General features: G+C 38.9%; 3 protein-coding genes across 9 annotated transcripts in view; 2 read left to right on the forward strand and 1 right to left on the reverse strand.

The window, feature by feature from the left end:
- Positions 1 to 17236, forward strand: part of GTPBP8 (GTP binding protein 8) — a 29163-nt gene extending 11927 nt beyond the window's left edge. The window contains exon 7 of one of the 3 annotated variants that reach the window (XR_009519242.1): positions 1598 to 1651. Coding sequence is in view for 2 of the 3 variants with exons in the window: in XM_060010643.1 (XP_059866626.1) it covers positions 1598 to 1688 (91 nt within the window). In the remaining variant the exon portion in view is untranslated. Of the gene's footprint in view, positions 1 to 1597; positions 3026 to 16648 lie in introns of those variants that run through there. The other 2 variants (XM_060010644.1, XM_060010643.1) reach the window with 2 other exon arrangements.
- On the reverse strand, positions 11875 to 24357 carry NEPRO (nucleolus and neural progenitor protein). 5 transcript variants are annotated; one of them, XM_060010637.1, is made up of 9 exons: positions 24238 to 24357; positions 22471 to 22625; positions 20521 to 20600; positions 20009 to 20140; positions 19459 to 19536; positions 17676 to 18037; positions 17284 to 17345; positions 14825 to 15084; positions 11875 to 13140 (listed from the first exon to the last, which is right to left on the reverse strand). In XM_060010637.1, the coding sequence occupies exons 1-9, from the start codon at positions 24338 to 24340 to the stop codon at positions 12681 to 12683; spliced, it is 1692 nt and encodes a 563-aa protein (XP_059866620.1). In that variant the 5' UTR covers positions 24341 to 24357; the 3' UTR covers positions 11875 to 12680. The 5 variants fall into 5 exon arrangements, with proteins under 5 accessions (XP_059866620.1, XP_059866623.1, XP_059866625.1 ...); XM_060010640.1 differs by having other exon boundaries at positions 22471 to 22569; positions 24238 to 24316; XM_060010642.1 differs by lacking the exon at positions 24238 to 24357 and adding an exon at positions 23799 to 24166 and having other exon boundaries at positions 22471 to 22569.
- The window catches only part of BOC (BOC cell adhesion associated, oncogene regulated), a 264043-nt gene continuing 263848 nt past the window's right edge, over positions 24351 to 24545 (forward strand). The window contains exon 1 of the mRNA XM_060010636.1: positions 24351 to 24433. The gene's annotated coding sequence lies outside the window, so the exon portion shown is untranslated. The remainder of the gene's footprint in view (positions 24434 to 24545) is intronic.

The raw sequence follows: 24545 nt of genomic DNA on the forward strand, positions 1-24545 counted from the left end.
ATTGGTGGGAATGTAAATTGGTGCAACCACTAAGGAAAACAGTATTAAGATTCCTCAAAAAACTGAAAATAGAACTACCATGTGATCCAGGAATACACTCCTGGATATATATCTGAAGAAAATGAAAACATTAATTCGAAAAGATATATGCACTCCCATGTTTGTTACAGCATTATTTTCAATAGCCAAGATATGGAAACAACCTAAGTGCCCCTCGGTGAATGAATGGATAAAGAAAATGTGGTATTATACAGTTGACCCTTGAATAGTGTTAGCGGTTAGGGGCTCTGACCCTTGGCCCAGTCGAAAATCCAAGTATAACTTATAGTCGACCCACTATATCCACATTTTCTCCGAATCCCTGGATTCAGCCAACCAGGTGTAATGCTGTAGTATTTACCATAGAAAAAATCCACATATAAATGGATAAATGGAATTCAAACCCATGTTGTTGAAGGGTCATTGTGTATACACAACTGGAATACTATTCATTCACAAAAAAGAAGGAAACCTTGCCGTTTGCGACAACATGGACGGGAGAACATTATGCTAAGGGAAATGAGTCAGAGAAAGACAAATACTGTGTGATCTCACTTACATGTGGAATTTAAAACAACAACAAAACAAGCTCATAGATGCAGAGGAGAGATTGGTGGTTGCCAGAGGTAGAGGTTGGGGGTAAGAGAAATGGGTGAAGGTCAGAAGGTACAAACTTCTAGTTCTAAAATAAGCCATGGGGATGATGTATTGTACAGTATGGTGACTACAGTAATACTATATTGCATATTTGAAAGTTGCTAAGAGAGAAGATCTTAAAAGTCCTCATCACAAGAAAAGAAAATATTTTTTAACTATAAATGGTGATGGATATAATTAGACTTATTGTGGTGATCATTTTGCAATATATACAAATATCGAATTGTTGTACCCCTGAAACTAATATAGTGTTATGTGTCAATTATACTGCAATAAAAAACAAAACAAAACAAACAGAAAAACACTTTTAGTCTGGAAAATAAAAGGCAAAACAGTAGATGTGAAATTTTTAGAATCATGAATGACATAGATCCGATAATGTGGATCTCCAGATTTAGGATACTTCAAGAGGCTGGGGGAAGAGAGGAAAAGTAGGACAGATTAAGACATTCTGTTTCATACATGGAACTCACAAGAGTTTGTAAACAGATTTTTTTTTTTTTTTTTAAGAGTTGGGGTCTCACTATGTTGCCCAGGCTGGAGTGCAATGGCTATTCACAGGCACGATCCCACTACTGATCAGCACGGGAGTTTTGACCTGCTCCGTTTCCGACCTGGGCCAGTTCACCCCTCCTTAGGCAACCTGGTCGTCCCCCACTCCCGGGAGGTCACCATATTGATGCCGAACTTAGTGCGGACAACCGATTGGCATAGCGCACTACAGCCCAGAACTCCTGGGCTCAGGCAATCCTCCTGCCTCAGCCTCCCGAGTAGCTGGGCCTACAGGCGCATGCCACTGCACCTGGCTGTAAACAGATTTTGAGTTAGATGAATTCAGATCTGTTACTACCTCTGAAGTAAGGAAGAAAATGATTTTGCTTTTTTTCTTTTTTTTCCACAGTGCTGTGACCTATTCTGGAATCCATCTCTTGAGATGCTTTATAGCAAATATAACAGGAAATCTGGAGACTAATGGCTTCCAGTTTAGCTGAAGATTCAAAATTGTCTATGCCAACTGAAGTTAAAAACTTAGAATTTCAACATTGTTTTAAATGTTGTGTATCTGTAACTTGCAGGATCACTTCAGCTTTAAAACCTGCGTATTCCCAAAGCAAGAATGAATTTGTGCCTGCAGCGGGGGAAAGGTTTATACATGATTGAATTATGCTGTTCATTAGAAGAGATACCAGCCATTTTTCCTGTTTTAACAAACTGACAAACAAGAGCATATAGAGGTCCATAAAATGCAAGTCTATTGCCTACTGTGTAGACAAGGTTTGCCATATTATTTATTGGGTTTTTGTCTTTTAAAGGAATGTCTATTATGTATATTTTATTAAAATATTACAATGGACTAGGTAAAAAAGGGGCTACTTTTCTGCTAAGCACTAATAGATAGGTTGAAGATAAATTCTTATATGTATGGCTATAACTTACCTTTTTTTAGAGACCTTATTTGAATATAAAAAAAATTATTCTTCATAAAATTAGAGTCAGTCCATACTGGAAGTACCAGTTATTTCAGGCTGGGGTCAGTCACCTTCACAGGGTTCAGAATCAGAAGACCAGAATTCAAGTTCCAGTTCTAATATTTATTACATGTTGGACGTTGGGCAAATTACTTGAGTTCTCTGAACTTCTTTTGTAACTCTTACCTCAAAAGCTATGAAGATTAAAATGTGAAAAGGACATCTGCATATTCTAAGTATTTGTAAAGCAAAACTAACTCAAGTATATAGCAAAATTCACAGGTAGATTTATCACAGAAAACATCCTGTCATAGAGGAAGTAACATTTTATCTAATGAAAGACCAAAAAGAAGTTTTAGGTGAGAAGGTGATTTGCAAAGGACAAGAGAAAAAAGTTGATTGGACAGTTTATAATTGGTTCATTAAGATGCACAATGGAGGAAGGGAGGAAGATGGCGGAAGAGTAAGACGCGGAGATCACCTTCCTCCCCACAGATACATCAGAAATACGTCTACACGTGGAACTGCTCCTATAGAACACCCACTGAATGCTGGCAGAAGACCTCAGACCTCCCAAAAGGCAAGAGACTCGCCATGTACCTGGGTAGGGCAAAAGAAAAATCAGAAACAAAAGAATAGGGACGGGACCTGCACCAGTGGGAGGGAGCTGTGAAGCAGGAAAGGTTTCCACACACTAGGAAGCCCCTTCATGGGGGGAGACTGCGGGTGGCGGAGTGGGGAAGCTTCGGAGCTGCAGAGGAGAGCGCAGCAACAGGGGTGTGGAGGGCAAAGCGCAGAGATTCCCGCACAGAGGATTGGTGCCGACCGGCACTCACAGGCCCAAGAGGCTTGTCTGCTCACCCACCAGGGCAGGCGGGGGCTGGGAGCTGGGGCTTCAGCTGCAGCCACCAAAAAGCCTGTGTGCAAGCACAGGTCACTATCTACACCTCCCCTCCCGGGAGCCTGTGCAGCCCGCCACTGCCAGAGTCCCGTGATCCAGGGACAGCTTCCCTGGGAGAACACACGGGGCGCATCAGGCTGGTGCAACGTCACGCCGGCCTCTGCCGCCACACGCTCACCCCGCATCCATACCCCTTCCTTCCCCCTGTCCTGAGTGAGCTGGAGCCGCCAATTCAGCTGCTTCTTTAACCCCATCCTGTCTGAGCGAAGAACAGACGCCCTCAGGTGACCTACATGCAGAGGTGGGTCCAAATCCAAAGCTGAGCCCCGGGAGCTGTGTGAACAAAGAAGAGAAAGGGAAATTTCTCCCAGCAGCCTTAGAAGCAGTGGATTAAAGCTCCACAATCAACTTGATGTACCCTGCATCTGTGGAATGCCTGAACAGACAACGAATCATCCCAAATTGAGGAGGTGGACTTTGGGAGCAAGATATATTATTTTTTCCCCTTTTCTTCTTTTTGTGAGTGTGTATGTGTATGCTTCTGTGTGAGACTTAGTCTGTATAGCTTTGCTTTCACCATTTGTCCTAGGGTCCTGTCTGTCTGTAGTTTTTTGTTTCTTACTTTAAAAATTTTTTTTCTTAATAATTATTTTTTATTTTATTTTTTCTTACTTTCTTTTATTTTATCCCCTCCCTCCCTCCCTCCCTCCCTTCCTTTCTTTTTTCTCCCTTTTATTCTGAGCTGTGTGGATGAAAGGCTCTTGGTGCTCCAGCCAGGCATCAGGGTGGGACAGCCAACTTCAGGATACTGGTCCACAAGAGACCTCTCAGCTTCACGTAATACCAAATGGTGAAAATCTCCCAGAGATCTCCATCTCAACACCAACAACCAGCTTCACTCAACGACTAGCAAGCTACAGTGCTGGGCACCCTATGCCAAACAACTAGCAAAATAGGAACACAGTCCCATCCATTAGCAGAGAGGCTGCCTAAAATCACAATAAAGCCACAGACGCCCAAAAACACACCACCAGACGTGGACCTGCCCACCAGAAAGACAAGATCCAGCCTCATCCACCAGAACACAGGCACTAGTCCCCTCCACCAGGAAGCCTACACAACCCACTGAACCAACCATAGCCACTGGGGACAGACACCAAAAACAACGGGAACTACGAACCTACAGCCAGTGAAAAGGAGACCCCAAACACAGTAAGATAAGCAAAATGATAAGACAGAAAAACACAGCAGATGAAGGAGCAAGGTAAAAACACACCAGACCTAACAAATGAAGAGGAAATAGGCAGTCTACCTGAAAAAGAATTCACAATAATGATAGTAAAGATGATCCAAAATCTTGGAAATAGAATAGAGAAAACACAAGAAACATTTAACAAGAACCTAGAATAACTAAAGAGGAAACAAGCAAGGATGAACAACACAATAAGTGAAATTAAAAATACTCTAGAAGGGATCAATAGCAGAATAACTGAGGCAGAAGAACGGATAAGTGACCTGGAAGATAAAATAGTGGAAATAACTACTGCAGAGCAGAATAAAGAAAAAAGAATGAAAACAACTGCGGACAGTCTCAGAGACCTCTGGGCCAATATTAAATGCACCAACATTTGAATTATGTGGGTCCCAGAAAAAGAAGAGAAAAAGAAAGGGACTGAGAAAACATTAGAACAGACTATAGTTGAAAACTTCTCTAATATGGGAAAGGAAATAGCTAATCAAGTCCTGGAAGCACAGAGAGTCCCATACAGGATAAATCCAAGGATAAAGATGCCAAGACACATATTAATCAAACTATCAAAAATTAAATATTTATGAAAACATTAAAATCAGCAAGGGAAAAACAACAAATAACACACAAGGGAATCCCCATAAGGTTAACAGCTGATCTTTCAGCAGAAACTCTGCAAGCCAGAAGGCAGTGGCAGGACATATTTAAAGTGATGAAGGAGAAGAACCTACAACCAAGATTACCCAGCAAGGATCTCATTCAGATTTGATGGAGAAATTAAAACCTTTACAGACAAGCAAAAGCTGAGAGAGTTCAGCACCACCAAACTAGCTTTACAACAAATGCTAAAGGAACTTCTCTAGGCAGGAAACACAAGAGAAGGAAAAGACCTACAATGACAAACCCAAAACATTTAAGAAAATGGGAATAGGAACATACATATCGATAATTACCTTAAATGTAAATGGACTAAATGCTCCCACCAAAAGACACAGACTGGCTGAATGGATACAAAAACAAGAGCCATATATATGCTGTCTATAAGAGACCCACTTCAGACCTAGGGACACATACAGACTGAAAGTAAGGGGATGGACAAAGATATTCCATGCAAATGGAAACTGAAAGCTGGAGTAGCAATTCTCATATCAGACAAAATAGACTTTAAAATAAAGACTATTAGAAGAGATAAAGAAGGACACTACATAATGATCAAGGGATCGATCCAACAAGAAGATATAACAATTGTAAATATTTATGCACCCAACATAGGAGCACCACAATACATAAGGAAAATACTAACAGCCATAAAAGGGGAAATCGACAGTAACACAGTCATAGTAGGGGACTTTAACACCCCACTTTCACCAATGGACAGATCATCCAAAATGTAAATAAATAAGGAAACACAAGCTTTAAATGATACATTAAACAAGATGGGGGACTTCCCTGGTGGCGCAGTGCTTGGGAGTCCGCCTGCTGATGCAGGGGACATGGGTTCATGCCCCGGTCCAGGAGGATCCCCCATGCCGAGGAGCGGCTGGGCCTGTGAGCCATGGCCGCTGAGCCTGTGCGTCCAGAGCCTGTGCTCTGCAACGGGAGAGGCCACCACAGTGAGAGGCCCGCGTACAGCAAAAAAAAAAACCCCAAAAAACAAAAACAAAAAAAAACCAAGATGGACTTAATTGATATTTATAGGACATTCCACCCAAAAACAACAGAATACACATTTTTCTCAAGTGCTCATGGAACATTCTCCAGGATAGATCATATCTTAGGGCACAAATCAAGCCTTGGTAAATTTAAGAAAACTGAAATCGTATAAAGTATCTTTTCCAACCACAACGCTATGAGAATAGATATCAATTACAGGAAAAGATCTGTAAAAAATACAAACACATGGAGGCTAAACAATACACTACTTAATAACCAAGTGATCACTGAAGAAATCAAAGGGGAAATAAAAAAATACCTAGAAACAAATGACAATGGAGACATGACGACCCAAAACCTATGAGATGCAGCAAAAGCAGTGCTAAGAGGGAACTTTACAGCAATAGAATCCTATCTTAAGAAACAGGAAACATCTCAAATAAACAACCTAACCTTGCACCTAAAGCAATTAGAGAAAGAAGAACAAAAAAACCCCGAAGTTAGTAGAAGGAAAGAAATCATAAAGATCAGATCAGAAATAAATGAAAAAGAAATGAAGGAAACGATAGCAAAGATCAATAAAACTAAAAGCTGGTTCTTTGAGAAGATAAAATGGATAAACCATTAGCCAGACTCATCAAGAAAAAAAGGGAGAAGACTCAAATCAATAGAATTAGAAATGAAAAAGACACTGCAGAAATACAAAGGATCTGACACTGCAGAAATACAAAGGATCATGAGCGATTACTACAAGCAACTCTATGCCAATAAAATGGATCATGAGAGATTACTACATGAGAGATTACTACAAGCAACTCTATGCCAATAAAATGGACAACCTGGAAGAAATGGACAAATTCTTAGAAATGCACAACCTGCCGAGACTGAACCAGGAAGAAATAGAAAATATGAACAGACCAATCAGGCACTGAATTGAAACTGTGATTAAAAATCTTGCAACAAACAAAAGCCCAGGACCAGATAGCTTCACAGGCGAATTCTATCAAACATTTAGAGAAGAGCTAACACCTATCCTTCTCAAACTCTTCTAAAATATAGCAGAGGGAGGAACACTCCCAAACTCATTCTATGAGGCCACCATCACCCTGATACCGAAACCAGACAAAGATGTCACAAAGAAAGAAAACTACAGGCCAATATCCCTGATGAACATAGATGCAAAAATCCTCAACAAAATACTAGCAAACATAATCCAACAGCACATTAAAAGGATCATACACCATGATCAAGTGGGGTTTGTTCCAGGAGTGCAAGGATTCTTCAATATACGCAAATCAGTCAACATGATACACCATATTAACAAATTGAAGGAGAAAAACCATATGATCATCTCAATAGATGCTGAGAAAGCTTTCAGCAAAATTCAACACCCATTTATGATTAAAACCCTGCAGAAAGTAGGCATAGAGGGAACTTTCCTCAACATAATAAAGGCCATATATGACAAACCCACAGCCAACATCGTCCTCAATGGTGAAAAACCATTTCCACTAAGATCAGGAACAAGACAAGGTTGTCCACTCTCACCACTCTTATTCAACATAGTTTTGGAAGTTTTAGCCACAGCAATCAGAGAAAAAAAAGAAATGAATCCAAATCAGAAAAGCAGAAGTAAAGCTGTCACTGTTTGCAGATGACATGATACTATACCTAGAGAATCGTAAAGATGCTACCAGAAAGCTACTAGAGCTAATCAATGAATTTGGTAAAGTAGTAGGATACAAAATTAATGCACAGAAATCTCTTGCATTCCCATACACTAATGATGAGAAATCTGAAAGTGAAGTTAAGAAAATGCTCTCATTTACCATTGCAACAAAAAGAATAAAATTTCTAGGAATAAACCTACCTAAGGGACAAAAGACCTGTATGCAGAAAATTATAAGACACTGATGAAAGAAATTAAAGATTATACAAACAGGTGGAGAGATATACCACGTTCTTGGATTGGAAGAATCACATTGTGAAAATGACTCTACTACCCAAAGCAATCTACAGATTCAATGCAATCCCTATCAAACTACCACTGGCATTTTTCTCAGAACGAGAACAAAAAATTTCACAATTTGTATGGAAACACAAAAGACCCCGAATAGCCAAAGCAATCTTGAGAACAAAAAACGGAGCTGGAGGAATCAGGCTCCCTGACTTCAGACTATACTACAAAGCTACAGTAATCAAGACAGTTTAGTACTGGCAGAAAAACAGAAATATAGATCAATGGAACAGGATAGAAAGCCGAGAGATAAACCCACGCACATATGGTCACCTTATCTTTGATAAAGGAGGCAAGAATATACAGTGGAGAAAGGACAGCCTCTTCAGTAAGTGGTGCTGGGAAAACTGGACAGGTACATGTAAAAGTATGAAATTAGAACACTCCCTGACACCATACACAGAAATAAACTCAAAATGGATTATACACCTAAATGTAAGGGCAGACAGTATCAAACTCTTAAGGAAAACATAGGCAGAACACTATGACATAATTCACAGCAAGATCCTTTTTGACCCACCTCCTAGAGAAATGGAAATAAAAATAAACAATGGGACGTAATGAAACTTCAAAGCTTTTGCACAGCAAGGGAAACCATAAACAAGACGAAAAGACAACCCTCAGAATGGGAGAAAATATTTGCAAATGAAGCAACGGACAAAGGATTAATCTCCAAAATTTACAAGCAGCTCATGCTGCTCAACAACAACAAAAAAAAACCCAAACCAAAAATGGGCAGAAGACCTAAATAGACATTTCTCCAAAGAAGATATACAGATTGCCAAGAAACACATGAAAGAATGCTCAACATCATTAATCATTAGAGAAATGCAAATCAAAACTACAATGAGATATCATCTCACACCCATCAGAATGGCCATCATCAAAAAATCTAGAAACAATAAATGCTGGAGAGAGTGTGGAGAAAATGGAACACTCTTGCACTGTTGGTGGGAATGTGAATTGGTACAGCCACTGTGGAGAACAGTATGGAGGTTCCTTAAAAAACTAAAAATAGAACTACCATACAACCCAGCAATCCCACTACTGGGCATATGCCCTGAAAAAACCATAATTCAAAAACAGTCATGTACCAAAATGTTCATTGCAGCTCTATTACAATAGCCAGGACATGGAAGCAACCTAAGTCTCCATCATCAGATGAATGGATAAAGAAGATGTGGCACATATATACAATGGAATATTACTCAGCCATAAAAAGCAACAAAATTGAGTTATTTGTAGTGAGGTGGATGGACCTAGAGTCTGTCACACAGAGTGAAGTAAGAAAGAGAAAGACAAGTATCGTACACTAACACATATATATGGAATCTAAAAAAAAAAAAAAAAGGTCATGAAGAACCTAGGCGCAAGACGGGAATAAAGACACAGACCTACAAGAGAATGGACTTGAGGATACGGGGAGGGGGAAGGGTAATCTGGCACAGAGTGGGAGAGTTGCATGGACATATATACACTACCAAACATAAAATAGATAGCTAGTGGGAAGCAGCCGCATAGCACAGGGAGATCAGCTCGGTGCTTTCTGACCACCTAGAGGGGTGGGATAGGGAGGGTGGGATGGAGGGAGATGCAAGAGGGAAGAGATATGGGAACATGTGTATATGTATAACTGATTCACTTTGTTATAAAAAAGAAACTAACACAGCATTGTAAAGCAATTATACTCCAATAAAGATGTTAAAAAAAAAAGATTCAGAATGGAAAGACAAAGCCTTACTTTGAACTAATGTTAATGGAAAATATTTTTATGAAGATGCTACTGACCTATTCATATAAGTGGCTTAGCTTTTCAAAGTGAAGCTGAATATTATAATGTTACAGCAATAGCACTGGATAAAAAATTAACTCTGTAGAACAGCTTTGTGACTTCTTTTAGAAAATTCAATTCTGGATATGTTTTCAGTTTTATAGTTAGTTGTGGTGGTTTATTCTAATCAGCAGTGATTTAAGATTAAAAAAAAAAAAAAACTTTTAAGGGCTTCCCTGGTGGTGCAGTGGTTAAGAATCTGCCTGCCAATGCAGGGTACACAGGTTTGAGCCCTGGTCCGGGAAGATCCCACCTGCCGCGGAGCAGCTAAACCCGTGCACCACTACTACTGAAGCCCATGTGCCTAGAGCCCGTGCTCCACAACTAGAGAAAGCCTGCAAGCAACAACGAAGACTGAATTCAGCCAAAAATAAATAAATAAATTTTTAAAATAACTTTTAATATAGGCATTCACCGAGTAAAATATGTAACAACAGAATTTGTTAAAAGTCATCTTTCTACCTGCCAGTGTTTTTTTTACTGCTTGTCTTAGCCTTGGTTCTGGTTCTCCTAAAAGCACGGCCCAAGACAAAAGCTTGCATCCAGTAGTTTACTGGGGATGTGATCCCAGCGAACAGGAGTGAAGGGGAAATGAAACAGATGGCAGGAAAGCCAATCAAGGACGCATTGAGTTGGAAACAACATAGTACTAGGGCTTGATCTTGAGCAGCCTTATTAAATGTGCCTCTGAATTGTCTTTGAAGGGCGGTTAGAGGACGGCGCCACACCTCTCCCAAGTTGTATATGCCCAAATGCCAAGCAGTTCCTGTAGCTTGTCAGAAGCCAGGAGGCAAGGTGCAGTTGCCCAGTCCTGCTTGAAACTGGTTGCCATACTAGTGGTCAGGTAAGAGGCCAAGAGGATTTGAAGTGACATATGGGAGGTCTACCACACTGCTCTTAAAATGACCAGTGTTTTAATGCCACCCAAAGTGATTAAATTGGTATTCACTATGATGACGCTAACAGTATTCTCTAATCTAATTTACTGGATAAGTTATGGGTTTGTATATTTAAGATTTCACTTTTAAAAATTTAAAACATTTGAATTTAAGTTGTTTGGAAAAAATAACATAGAATACTATGTTCCTTATATATAAATTATCATTTTATGGACACATGAAGCTCTTTACATTTTTCCCAGAATTTTAAGGGTCAGATGGGAGGAGGAGATAAAGAAACATACTCCAAAGGAACATTAATGAAGTAGAAAAAAAATGCTAGGCTTATAGTCTAATCCAGTTTTACCTTACACAATTCACTGAACTACTCTGTTTTTTTCCAGCGAAGGATGACCTCCAAAGTCTCTTCCGGCTGTAAAAGTTTATGATTCTTAGACAATAATGCCACTAAAGGGAGGGACCTAAGCCCAGGGAAACCTACTAGCTCCACACGACTAGTGGAGGCATGTGCAAATAAAAATAGACGCAAGACCTGACCTTAAATGTTAGAAGCTGGTGGCTATTTCTAGACTTGTCATGAATGAGACTTCCTTGGTATTGTCCATGTTTTAAAGCACTAAGTAGCTCTACCACCTTGTAGGAAACCAGGAGAAATATAAACAATAAAAAGTGACTAGAGATTGATTAAGAACTCTGAATTAAATAGGATATTTAGCAAGGCTTCAGAAAAGGAAGCTAAACCAGCATTTATCTAACTTTGCATTTTGGGCTACTTGCATCAAAATCACCTGAGCCCCTTAATAAAAATGCAGGCTTCTGGTCCTCTCCCCTAACCATATTTATCGATCTCTTTGGAAGGGACTCAAAACCTGCATTTTTAAATAACCCACCAAGTGATTCTCAAAACATCCTACAGTTTGAGAACCTCTGATACAGTATTGTAGGTAAGTGGGAAAATATACAGAAAGCAGATGAGGAAAGAACAAGGCCAGATAAAGAAAAAAAAGGATGCTAAAAAATGATAGGATGGCTGAGGAAAGGAAGGATGCAGTATATACTAGGGCACTGTTTCATTTTTCTATAAATTACTGTATATAAACAGAAAACTTAAGCCTATAACCTGCTGAACAAATAGCTTATTAACCTAATTCTAGAAAACTAGAACATTTGAAAGATACCTCAAACTTCACATCATTATTTGAAAATATGTAAGATTTACCTTCTCAGAGCAATTGTATGAGCAACATACAAATAATCAGATGACAACATCAGCACCAAATTATGAATTTATTTTTAGCCTCATTGGGTTGGTTGATTTTGTGTCTCCTTAGCTTTATCTTTTCATCTAACTTTCTCGCCTCCTTCTACTTTGTGTATAACCACAAGTCACTTTACATCCTTTTTGAAAAAAATTTTATTTGGACTCAGTCACTAGCACCCAAATAAATAAACAAAAGCCCCCACAAACCTTGTGGAACTCCAAAAGCATTTTAATATGCCCTCCTGTGTGGTAAGGTTAACAAATGAAGTGAAATAATGGTTGTGACCACTCCCTGGTAATAGTGGCAAAACTTCTATGATAATTCTAACAGAAGAGGGCACAACTGTTAAAAGCTACAAACCTTGGTGTTCAGAAGAGCACTTAGCTACAATGGAGCCATTAAGGCTAAAGTGACCTTTTTGGTGATTCCTTGCTACTAAGGCACAGTGTAGGTTTTGCAAACCTAATTATTCAGATCCTAATTAAGTCAAAAATTGACTGTTAGTCAAATACTTGTCAGTTAAATGACACAAAGCTATGACAAGCGTTTACTGAACTAAAATGAACTGCTCTACAATGTTGCACTTAAGCAGCTCCTCTGAGTACAAATGGTACTTTCAGATCTTTCCAGATCTCAGCTGTTCTACTTAAAACAGAACACTGGAGCAGTTGGTTAACCAGTTAAAAGTCTCACATATGAGCATCTAAACTCCCATTAAAGCAAAAATATCATCAATGTCGTCTGTCTCCTTAGTGATTCCTGATGTATTATGTTTATTTATTTGCATCGTTGTCCAAGAATCAGTTTCATTTTCATTGCTTTCTATAAGAGTTTCATGAATTTGTTTCTCCTTAGTTTGTATGACAGGACTTGAAACTCTTCTACTCAACACTTGCTTATTGTTAGGGTAGAGATCAGTTGTACAAACTGTAGGGTGTGAGAGTCTCCCTTTAATGATATCGGTAGCGCTCTGAGTCCCTTGAGGGGGCTGCTGGGTTTCCTTTAAAAGAGTCGACTGCAACTTTCTCTGTGGTTTCCTTCGTTTCAATGAAAATTTATTCTGTGATCTTCGTCTCAGATGATTCTTCAAAGTTTTGCTACCTGAGCCTTGAAGAAGGCAGTTGCAAATTGATGTTTTTATGCACTCTAGTTTCTTTGGCAAACTTTAAGACAGAGAGAGGAAAAATTGGAGATTGTTAAGATGCAGAAAAACATTCTCAGAAACTTTTGTCTCCCTTTTACCAACTTCCAATTGAAAAATATTTATAAGTCCTATGCCTGTGTACAACTCCAGAATCATAAGGAAAAATAAGGAAATAGGAGCTTCAACCCAAGTCTGTGTTTTCAGAGCACAACTTCCCTCTGATTTAGATTGTGAGCAAATGTGTCCCCATTATGTTTCCAAAGTAAAGTAGCTCCTACAAGTAGCAAGGTAACTGAATGGTGAGATATCTCCATATTTTAGTGCCAGAGCTCTTCCCCGATAATTGCTAATCTGTTCATAATATAATAGGAATGGAACTGGGGAAAAGATGAATCACAAATAGAAAAATTGCTAGGATGCATCAACCCATTTCTGGATTAACAGATTCATATTACGGCAGGAAATGAACAAAGAAAAAGGAATAAAAGTGAAGAGGGAGTTTATGTAGAATGAGAAAACAGGGCTCCTGGCATAGACATAATGACAGCCTTGAGCTACCCTAACTGTGATTCATATATCATCTTCAAATTTGGGAATTTGGAACTCAAATGGCCAGTTACTTTAGGTGTTTTGCTTCTGAATAGGGTACACTGCCACAAGGTACATTGGTACCCTGCTAACTGCCTGTTTGTGATAGACTGCAAAAGATTAGCACGAGTCTGTATCTCCTACATTACCCTCTTCCTTTTTAAACAAATATAGAACTTTGAGGAAGCCCATTTTAATGTAGTAATTCATGATCTCTGTTTCCAAACCATTTTGTCTTACCATAAGCAGTAATCTTTAATTGAGGAGAGGGTAGGTGTACTTCCCAATTGAAATGGAAATAGGAAGAATGAAAACAGAAGGATCAGAGGATCTGCACTGAGTTCTAGATCTCCAGCTCTAATACCCTGAGTAAAATCCTGTATTTCCTCATCTATATAATATGAATAATACTACCTACCTCACAGAGTTATTGTGGACATTAAATAAAATTCAAATGTACTACAAATATATTACTGAAACAGCAAACCAGGGCAGAATAAAAGGACACTATATTTTTGTGGGGTGCAAAATAATGGTCTAATCAAATAACTACTAGTTTCTTACCCTCTGCATTAACTTTTAATTATCATCTCTGCCTCATCTACCTCTGACTTTACATGCAGTCTTGAACAGAACACCTCCATCTTAGGCTGAGTTTCTACTCTAGAATGTAATGTAAAAACCCTTAACTTCCCCAACAGCTTTTAATGAAAACTTGCTATAAAACCATCAATATATATTTTTTACTAAAATAGGAATATCTTTTCCATAAATTTTTAAAGAAAATTTAACAAATTTTAGACTGTGATTCACCCACGGGAACCATTATAAAGCCCTGAATAGATAGAGTAAGTCCCCTACATACAAACGAGTTCCATTCCGAGAGCATGTTCTTAAGTCCAATTTGTTCGTCAGTCCAACAAAGTTAGCCTAGGTACCCAACTAACACAATCGACTATATAGTACTGTACTGTAATAGGTTTAACAAAACTGTACTTTAAGTAGGTCTCAACTTTAGACTACTGGACATTAAAAAGGCTAACTTGAATATATATACTTTTGCCCTAAATGATAATAGAAAAAGTAAAGAAATACAATTTTTGTGATGTACCTACCTATAGCCTTGAGCTTCCACATGTTTAAGCCGGTTGCTTTTAAGAAGTTTATTACCCAGAAAGGTGGTCTGAGCCTTGAGTTTTTTGCTCCTACACCACAGAATTGCCATTTGGATCTCTTCAGAAAGTTGTACGAAAGTGTCAGTTTCTCGGAATCTTTGCACAAGACTTTTTACACAGGGAGTTCCTATTGCTTTCCAAGAAGAACGTTTGGTTGCCTTTAGTTTGGATTGAGAACATTTAAACTCAAAACTGTTCGCCTGAAATATGGAACGATGAGAAAAATATATTGGATTTGTTACTGACTTACATAACAACAGAGAGAAGCTGACTCACAGACTATAAAAATTTGAAAATATGTCTTTTTAAAAGAAGGAAAAAAAGTTTTTTCAGCCCACTATGCTTTCCTTTCTTTTTTTTTTTTTTTTTTTTTTTTTTGCCGCTCGGCTTGTGGGATCTTAGTTCCCCAACCAGGGATTGAACTCGTGCCCCCTGCGGTGGAAGCGCAGAGTCCTAACCACTGGATGGCCAGGGAATTCCCTTCCTTTTTCTTAAAAATGTTTTTATTCACTGCTCCTAACACAAGATTTTTTCCCCTCTGTGCTACAGCAGATCCCATCTATAGCTAAATTCAGCTGTATACAGGTGACAATATAAATATTTGCATACATATCTATTTATTTAACCTATACATACGAATAAAACTCCACGTGATTAAGTATTGGTCAAAGCCTATCTAGTGGGAAAAAAATCACTGAAGAGCCCTCTTCCTCTAATACTGGACTACCACAACTTGTTTTTCATTTATTTCTATATCCTGAGTCACCCTCCTCAATGATGGGTCATAAATGTTATTGAAAACATGTGAGAATGGGGATGATTGCTGAATGTATGTTAAAAATGCTTAACTGAGCAACATTTCCAACTCCAATCCAACCATATTTTGATGTGGCACCTTTGGTCTCTTCAACCTCATCTTTCTATATCAAGTCAAGTTTGAATTTTATCAACTTTTACTGTTTATTGAAATATGCCACCTAGTAGGTCTGCTTCCATCCTCTGTTCAAAACTTACCTTCTTCCAAATTTCTCACTCTCAAGAACATAAAGTAGTAGAAAATATGAAAGCAGAGACCTATCAACACTTTGTGTTGGTGATCCATAAAAGTTTGACCTAAAAGTAAGATAAGCATATTGGTGCTAAATGCTAAAAATATGGTAGTCATTGGTCATGCTGGAAACAGCTCACCTAGGAACAGGTGGACGGACTGCAGAAAGTTTCAAGAGTCACAGAGAGCCGTAGTTATTAAGAGAGAGAGCTGACGAAACTATTTGGAGGACTGGTGTAAAGATAAAGGACAAAGACTATGAAACCAAACTGCCTGCATTCAAATCCCAGTTCTGCCCCATATCTGCTGTGTGGCCTGTGCAAATTTCTTGTCCTTTCTGTGCCTTAATTTTCTCATCTGAAATATGGCAACAGTAATAATAGCACCTACCTCACAGGGCTTTTGCAAGGATTATATGAGTTAACACATATAAAGTGTTTTGAACAATGCCTGGCAAAGAGTAAATGCAACGTAAGTGTGATGATGATCATATCTTCCTCTGGAACTTGTGAATCGGACAAAATATAAATGCAAACTGGAATCCTTGTAAGCCTTCAAGAAAGCACTGACTCATTAGAAATGATTAAGAATTCTTGAATGGAAAAAATAACCCATGAAGGAAACCAGAAGAAAACAGTTTTGAAAAGAGAAAGGGTAAAAGAAGTCAAGAAGTTACTGATGAAAGAGGATGACATTGATGTACTTATCCATGTCAGGTCCAGAACAAACAGAATTTGCAGACACTGGCCAAGGAGAGGAATCAGGTTAAAGCTTGAATGCTGACAGGAAGAAAGAAATAGAAGCCTCATGACAAAGGATGAGGATGACGATAATGACGATGAAAGTCGGTAACAATATCTAACACCAATTAAATGCTTACCACACTTTAGACTCTGTGCTGAACACTTTACATGAACTAAAACTGGCACAACCCTATGAGGTACATACTGTTATTAGAAACAGAGGTATGGACAGGCCAAGAAACTTACATAAGTCACAGAGTAGTACAAACCAAAGCCAGGACTCAAACCACTTCTGTCTGATTGTAAAGCCCATACTCTTAAGCTGCAGTACAATCCACTCCTATGATGGATCCTAGGATAACTTTAAAATTCTAGCAAAGCTCTTAGTAAAATGTTTCTGAAGGCACCGTATTAACTGAATTAACTACATGCACTCAAATCCCTTGGGAATGCCTCTATTCATTCAGAAACACACACTGAGAACTAAGATGGCACTACTCTTAGAGTTGGGGATAAAAACAGAAGATTCAGTCCCTGCCATTGGTAAGTGGCATCTACTCTACAAATCAGCAGAAATCATAAGCTATATTAAAATAAGCCAGACAAACCTGAATAGCTCTGTGTTTCAGCTGTTTGCAGAAAGCCCTCACGTCAAATTCTGATGACTTTTCTGTGAAGATGGAAAGATCACAGATACAAAAACTTAGGCATACTATTTTTAAATCAACAAATTCTTATGTGCATGACTACATTTCTTGCCAAATTACTACAAGAGAAACAAAGGGAATTAAGCAAGCAAAGAACTATGAAGCAACAACAGAAACAACTTTATATGCTCAAGCTGAGAAAACACAGGTATTAACATACCTCTCTAAGAATAATCAGAGTTAAAATTAAGAAGATGCTGAATTTCTTCCTACACAATGCATGACTACATTGTAATTTCAAAAGTTTTTTTGTTTGTTTTTTTTAGAGTATGTGCCATATCAAAGCAAATTACCTTTTAAGATTTTCTTATTCTTTACTGGCTGTCCAAGATCCACATTATTCTGAGTATTGATCTTCATTTGTTTAGCTTTTTTGGAAATTCTAAGTAATGTTTCTTCACTGGACCTCTGTGATTGCTCTTTTGTTAAAAATAGTTTATTTAGCAGTTTAGTTACTCCTTTAGCTGCAAAAGCTGTAGGCATTTTTTTCTTAAAGATTTCAAAGTAGGGCTCTCCTAAAAATTCAGCAATATCAGAAGGAAAGGTAAAACCTTTGAAGTAAGGCAATGGTTGAATCCTGGAGACCTCTTGAAGTAATCCAAACAATGGCTCATATAAAGAAACCAGCCTTTTTAAAACATCTTTATAGAGAACCCTAGAGAAAGAAGAAGGATCTCATGAATTAGCTAGTAATTATCATTTGCAGATTACATAATAATAAGAGAGTCAGGGCTTCCCTGGTGGCGCAGTGGTTGAGAGTCCGCCTGCTGATGCAGGGGACATGGGTTCGTGCCCCGGTCCGGGAAGATCCCGCATGCCGCGGAGCGGCTGGGCCCGTGAGCCATGGCCGCTGAGCCTGTGCGTCTGGAGCCTGTGCTCCGCAACGGGAGAGGCCACAACAGTGAGAGACCCGCGTACCACAAAAAAAAGTAAAAAAAGTAAAAAAAAAATAATAAGAGAGTCAAAGCTGAAAATAATGCCTGTGAATCTGCCACTATAGATTAAAAAAACGCTCAAGCGGACACTTGCAAAGAGCTAGATTAGTCCAGCCTAAACAGAAAAATGCAAGTACAAAATGCTATATAAAACCAAATAAAGTACTACATGGAGAGATATCTCAAAAGATGTGCCTCAAAATCTTAAGTGTGGTTTTATCTAGATGATGAGATTTTAGGCAAATTTCAGGTTCTTTGCATTTTTTCTATTTTTAAAAGTTTCTTAAAATAACCATGTATTATTATTATAATCAGCAAAAATCAAAGCTATTTTCATTATAGGAATAATGAAGGTTTGATATTTTAAAATAATACAATTAGTAATTCTAACACTGTTAGTACTAAAAACAAGCAGAATAAAAAATAAGATGATTGGAAATAGTACTTGAGATATCCAGGTTAAGATATCAAAGCAAGGTTTAGAGAGAATTTTCTCTCTTTTTTTTGGCTTTCATTCAAATTAGAGCTTATCAAACCAATTGTTTAAAATGGCCCAAAACAGTTCTCCTTATAAATATGGGCAGATTTTGAATCCAATTATCCATCAAATAAGTTTCATAATATATATTGTGAGATGCAAGGGAAGGGCTCTTTGGTTTGCAACTAGTATTATCAGTGTTCTTTACATCAACTAACTATGGCTCAAAAAGCAGTGGTGGTTCAGGTGGAAGAAAGGAATCTAGAAAACATAAGGAAGGTAATTGCCATTAAAAGTTAGAAACCTAATGGCAGAAACAAATGATACAGACTGCTCAGGAACACCTTCATTTTAAATGGCCCAGCTGCTGAATGATTAGAGGAACCCTTTTTTTTTTTAAATTCCAGCTGCTAATCCTAGGAATTCATTTGCTTAGTTGTTTAGTGTTGAGGTGATCTCATGGATTCAGATTCAAAGCCTAATCCTTTGACATAACCATCAACACTTAGCTTCCCAATCTACCCCAAATAAACTCTGATCAAATGAAGAAACAGAATTCCTGCACCTTCAGCATCCCATGGGAAAGCAAATATGAAAACTACTAATAAGAAACTTAGTCTGAGTTAGAGAAATGAAGGATTTCAAAGGTACATACATACATACCATAACCTGCTCACCAGCCCAACCATCACAAGGTTTAAAATAATGAATTCTTGCAAACCTAGATGTTTCACAGTCAAGCTGGAGAATCAAGTTAAAATTGGAAAACAGAATCAAAGGAATTTAGGTTTCTTTAAGTTACATTTATGAAAAAAACAGACTGGAAGTAGAAAGAATTTTCTTGAAGGAACTAAAACCTTAAAACATGTTCTATTTAAGTCACGGAAGCTTAAAAATAAAGTAATATACACTCTGCTAGAGGAAAAATAAAGTAATACACACTCTGCTAGAGGTCTCATATAAATTTAGTTTCTAAGATTAAGAATTTCTAACAGTCAGTGCCCTTAGGATAATACATACTAGGTAGAGACAGAAGTCTCTGGCAATGGCTATATCAGGCAAATCCCAGGAAAAGGAAGCCAAAGAACAAAATTTTAAGAATTCCCATAAGTTATAACTCCTACAGACTCCCTAGCTTTCAAATAGAAATACTATTAAATATATCCCAACAATTCCAATTCAGAAGAAGGTACTTTAGTTGATTCAAGGATACAGAAATGTCTTGCAGCAACAGTCCAACAAGCGAAGTAGCAACTTGCAGGCTCCCAAAATCTTCATCAACACCAGTTCCACCACTGGTTGGCTAGGGATGACACATGCTTTGGTATTTACAGGCTGATTTTCACTTGGCAAAAATAGAAAAGTACATTACTTTCATTCTTAAATATAAAGCACTTATATAGCAGTTTTCAAGTGCAGACTTGCTTTAAGCTCAATTTGAGGTAGTTATGTTTAATAATGACTCACTGAAGTTGACTGACACTTATGTTTCAAAATAATCTACCATGACCCAGATTTCAATGTCACATCATTTCCTCCCACTGGCCGAGAGAGGGAGATTACCACAGAATACCAGGGGCCTTTTATTGAAACAAAATTTGTACAGCTAAGGTATAATTGTTTATATTCTAACAATAAGTGAAGCAAGTCTAAAGCGAGATCACAGCAAGACACTGGGTTTCCAGCCCACCAAAAAGCCCATTACAAAGCAACTGGACCACTTACTTAGAAGAAAATGACTCAGAGAGATCTTGAATTGAACCTTCCAAATTCATGTTTTTCAAGCGTTTTAAACATTGTTCAACCTGAAAGGGGAAGAGCAGCTCATGTGTGACACAGACAAAGCCACTGATGTGACCAGGAAAACAAAGAAATACAAAATTTCAAAGTATGGAAATACACTCAATACCAAAGAATGCCTTTTTTTAAGGGTAAAGAAACCCATAGCCCAAAGCAATTGCTTCTGGTTAAAAATTTGAAATTTATCCAGCCAAATAAATTCTTCAAATCAGGTTATGACTAAGAATTTATTGTACTACATGCCAGGATGTGCTTGATGCTATAAAGGGGACCAAGGTAAGTATAAGATTATTCTCAAGATTTTATTTTTTCTGAAGCAACATGATTTCTAATAGTGAAACTATTAAAACAAGACAGTAAATTATTAAGTACTAAATTTCAACAGTCTGTAAGTGCCACAGACATAAGAGATCAAGTGATAGAGGGATTGGGCATTGTAAACATACAGGACCAGGTGAGCAAAGGCTCAGAGGAGGGAACGAATGTGGTGAGTAGGAGGACTCACGAAGAGTTCAGGCCATCTGAAATACAAAATATATGAAGATGAAGACCAGAGAGAAGCCTGAGCTAAGGAAAACTGAAGAGGCCAGATCACGGGGGATCTTGTAAGTTAACCTAAGAGGCTTCCTCTTTATTCAGGAGACAGTGGAGAAATATTAAAACTTAAAGCTGTGTTTTAGGATGATTAACCTGGCTTTGGTACACATGAATATGCCAGAGTGGAGGAAAGACTGGAAGATGAAAGATCAGTCAGAATCGCAAGACGACTAACAACTGACAAGGTCAGAAAAAAGAAATGGCAGCCAGAACTAAAAAGGGACTAGATGCAGAGAAAGTTTTGACTGATCAGTTGGCCGGATAGGAGAGCTACGTAAAAGAAAGAAGCAGAGAAAACAGAACACCAAATTTTTCTGACCGGATAATTATTCGCAACTTGGAAGCCGGGAGGAGAAATACGTATGTTAGATCTGAGATGGTAAGTTTGGTTTTGGCGTTAAAGACTCAGAAGGAGATAAAAGCTGCCCCAGAGAAGAAAACTTAAGAAAGACCATGATCCCAAATCTTTCTTTGATGAAAAAATCTTCATCTTTTTTGCCTTAAGTAATGGGAGTGGAAAACTAACCAGAGAGCATGAATCTGTAAGGTTAGAGACTATGTCTGTCTTTTTCATCCTGTACACCTAGCACGAAGCACAGTGCCTGGCACATAGAAAGTTTCAAAAATACTTGGAGAATTAATAAAATGAATGAATGAATGGACACGTAAGGAACTCAGGTTAGGAGGCTCTACTCTGTGGTGTAGTCCCTGAGCTGGAGGGCCCAATTTTGTCTTTAACTCCAAAAGTTACACAAAACCACTTTACACAACTTGTTATATACTCATTCAATATATTACCGATTAGATTACATACCCCACAATAAATAGACTGCAACTTTGTTCTTTTTATGATTTTGGGATTTTGATTATGGTCAGGAAAATTGTTTCTTAATCCAAAACTCTGTCTTGATCAAAGTACTCAATCTTTAAACTAGGCAGAGACATGGTACTTTATTATAGATTGCATATAATGAAGAAAATTTTTCATAAAAATTACCTATAATAAGATAAATAAATAAAAAGTAAACATAAAAACAAAAAATTACCTACCTACTAGAAACAAGACTGGGAAAGAATGCAACATAGTTCCTTTTTAAATTGTTTTTTGAAATGCTTTCAGGGGAAGAAAAAAAAAAAAAGCCCACATGCAATTGCAAGATGACCTATAAATCACAAGTAAGTTACTGCGATTAAGTTACAAAATATTAAATGGCAGTGTGATCTCCATCTTCATCAACTCAAACATGTTGAGTATTAAACACAGGGCTCCCACCTTACCTGTTTGAGGGCCAAATGGGGCTTGTGGCGGCCCATTCTGTTGTGATTGCTGTAAAGGACTGCACATAATACATCTGTTTCTGCATCTAAGATTTGGCTCTTCAGTGACAATGTAACGAGACAGCATTCTTTAATTACAGCTGCAATGCAAAGGTCTAAAGCAGAGATGTTTCGTAAGACTTAATATGCATTTCTACATTAAGTATATTCTATAAAAAATACACTGAAAGAAGCATATTTCCTTATGTTTTAAAGAAATCAAGAACAAATTAACATAATCAGCCTCACCTGTAAGAACATAATTAATGTTTCCAAGTATGTGAGAAATGACATAGGAAGGAAGTGATCGTACAGTGACAGATGATATCAAGTCCAGGAAATCATTAAGAGAACATGTGTTAAAGTAGAATGTACATCTTTACACCACATTTTATCATGATCTTAATAATCTTTCATACGAATACTCTGCAGTCATTTGGTGTACACTTAACACTTCGAGTACCTTAAAGGTGGGACGTGTTGTATACTTCTCTACCACTTTAAGAATATATTCAGAAGAGAAATCACTATAACAGCTGGAAATTATATTACATAATGAATGTCTGACTGAACACGGGGTGCTTATTTAGTAAGACAAGGTAACAGCCTCCTAGTCTGAAAAAGCTGTGAACAGAAGATGGGAGTAAATATGTTCTCTATGGCTCTAAGGGTAGCAGTAGCATCCTAAGTGGCAGTAACGCAAAGGAAGACTTACACACAATGTGGAGAACTTTCTTACTATACGAACTATTTGAGGCCAGAATGGGCTGCCTTTGGGGTGGGGGGAGACTTGGTGAATTTCCACGCCTAACAGAATCCTGTTAAAGAATCTTTGAATAGAGGAAGGGGTAAGATTAATCTGTAAACTGAGCAGGATGGATGGATGGGGAGGGGGATGTGATGATTAGATAAGTTACAAGTATTTAATAATAACAGCTGTCATTTGAGTGTTTATTTACTGTATCAGGCATTGTTCCAAATGCTTTACCTATAATGTTAATTCTTTCATCAGAACAGCTCTATGAGGCAAGTACTATTTTTATCCCCATTTGAAAATGCGCTTAAGCCCAGAAAGGTTAAATAATGACATTTCCCACTCCTCACCCCAGCTCCAGCAGAGAGAAGAGCCAGGATTCAAACCCAGGCAATTTGGCTCCTGAGCCCAGCGTGTACTGCCCTACTGCCTAATAACGGCAATGCCACCATACCTTGATAGAACACTTTAGACCACGCTCTCCTAAATGACATCATTAGATCCTCCGAACAACCCGGTGATAGGGAAAACTAACCCCATTTTACAGATAAGAAACGAGGGATCCAGAAAGATTGCGGTTTAACTGCAGAGTGCTTGAGTGACGACCCGCAGCCTCTCAGAGGCAGAGGTCGAGAAAGACTGAGGGGGAACCACAGCACTTGGTGGCCTGAGTGAACGCAGGGTCCCCAAGCAGCAATTTTTCCTGACGCTAGCTGCGTCCGTCCTCTTTCCCATTTCGGTGCGGGGCTGGATCTTGGGCCCCAGCCAGGCCCTGCGGTAGACTCGATGGGTCCAGCGAGGAACGGCGATGCCTGCAAAATTCCTCAGCAAGCTCTAGGACCCAGGCCTCTATCGGTCGCGGCCCTGCGCAGCGTCCCGCGGGTTCCGGAAGTCCCGCCCCCACCCCGCGCACGTGCGCCTGCCTGACGCCTCCTCCGGAAAAGCCTGCACCCCTCGCCGGGCGCCTCACTCACCCAGCGCCGCGCCGGGGTCCTGTACGGTCACTGTGCTGCGGCTCCCCGCCTTAGGGAGCCTCACGCGGTTCCATGGCTGCGGGCCCGGCAGCAGCGCAGCCATCTTGGGAGGCAGGAGAGGGACTGGGAAAGGTGGACCTGGGCGAGACCCAGTGGAGCGACCGAAGGAGGGGCGATGAGCCGACGTCAGGGGAAGGTAGAGGGCAAGGGGTGGGGCGGGGGCGGGGCCCGGGAGGGGAAAGGGGCGGGTCCTTCACGAAATAGTGGACCAAGTACGGTGAACCTGAAGAACCCAGAGAGTCATCCAG

The sequence above is a fragment of the Delphinus delphis genome, chromosome 4 (assembly GCF_949987515.2).
Source record: "Delphinus delphis chromosome 4, mDelDel1.2, whole genome shotgun sequence".
NCBI classification, from domain to species: Eukaryota; Metazoa; Chordata; class Mammalia; order Artiodactyla; family Delphinidae; genus Delphinus; species Delphinus delphis.

Coding starts and splice junctions, on each gene's coding strand:
- NEPRO (XM_060010637.1), bottom strand. CDS start 24,340: ATGGCTGCGCTGCTGCCGGGCCCGCAGCCATGGAACCGCGTGAGGCTC. Junction 22,626..24,237: donor GGACCCCGGCGCGGCGCTGG/GTGAGTGAGGCG, acceptor TCTCTGCTTTAG/ACCTTTGCATTGCAGCTGTA. Junction 13,141..14,824: donor GTGGAAGCTCAAGGCTATAG/GTAGGTACATCA, acceptor TCTGTCTTAAAG/TTTGCCAAAGAAACTAGAGT.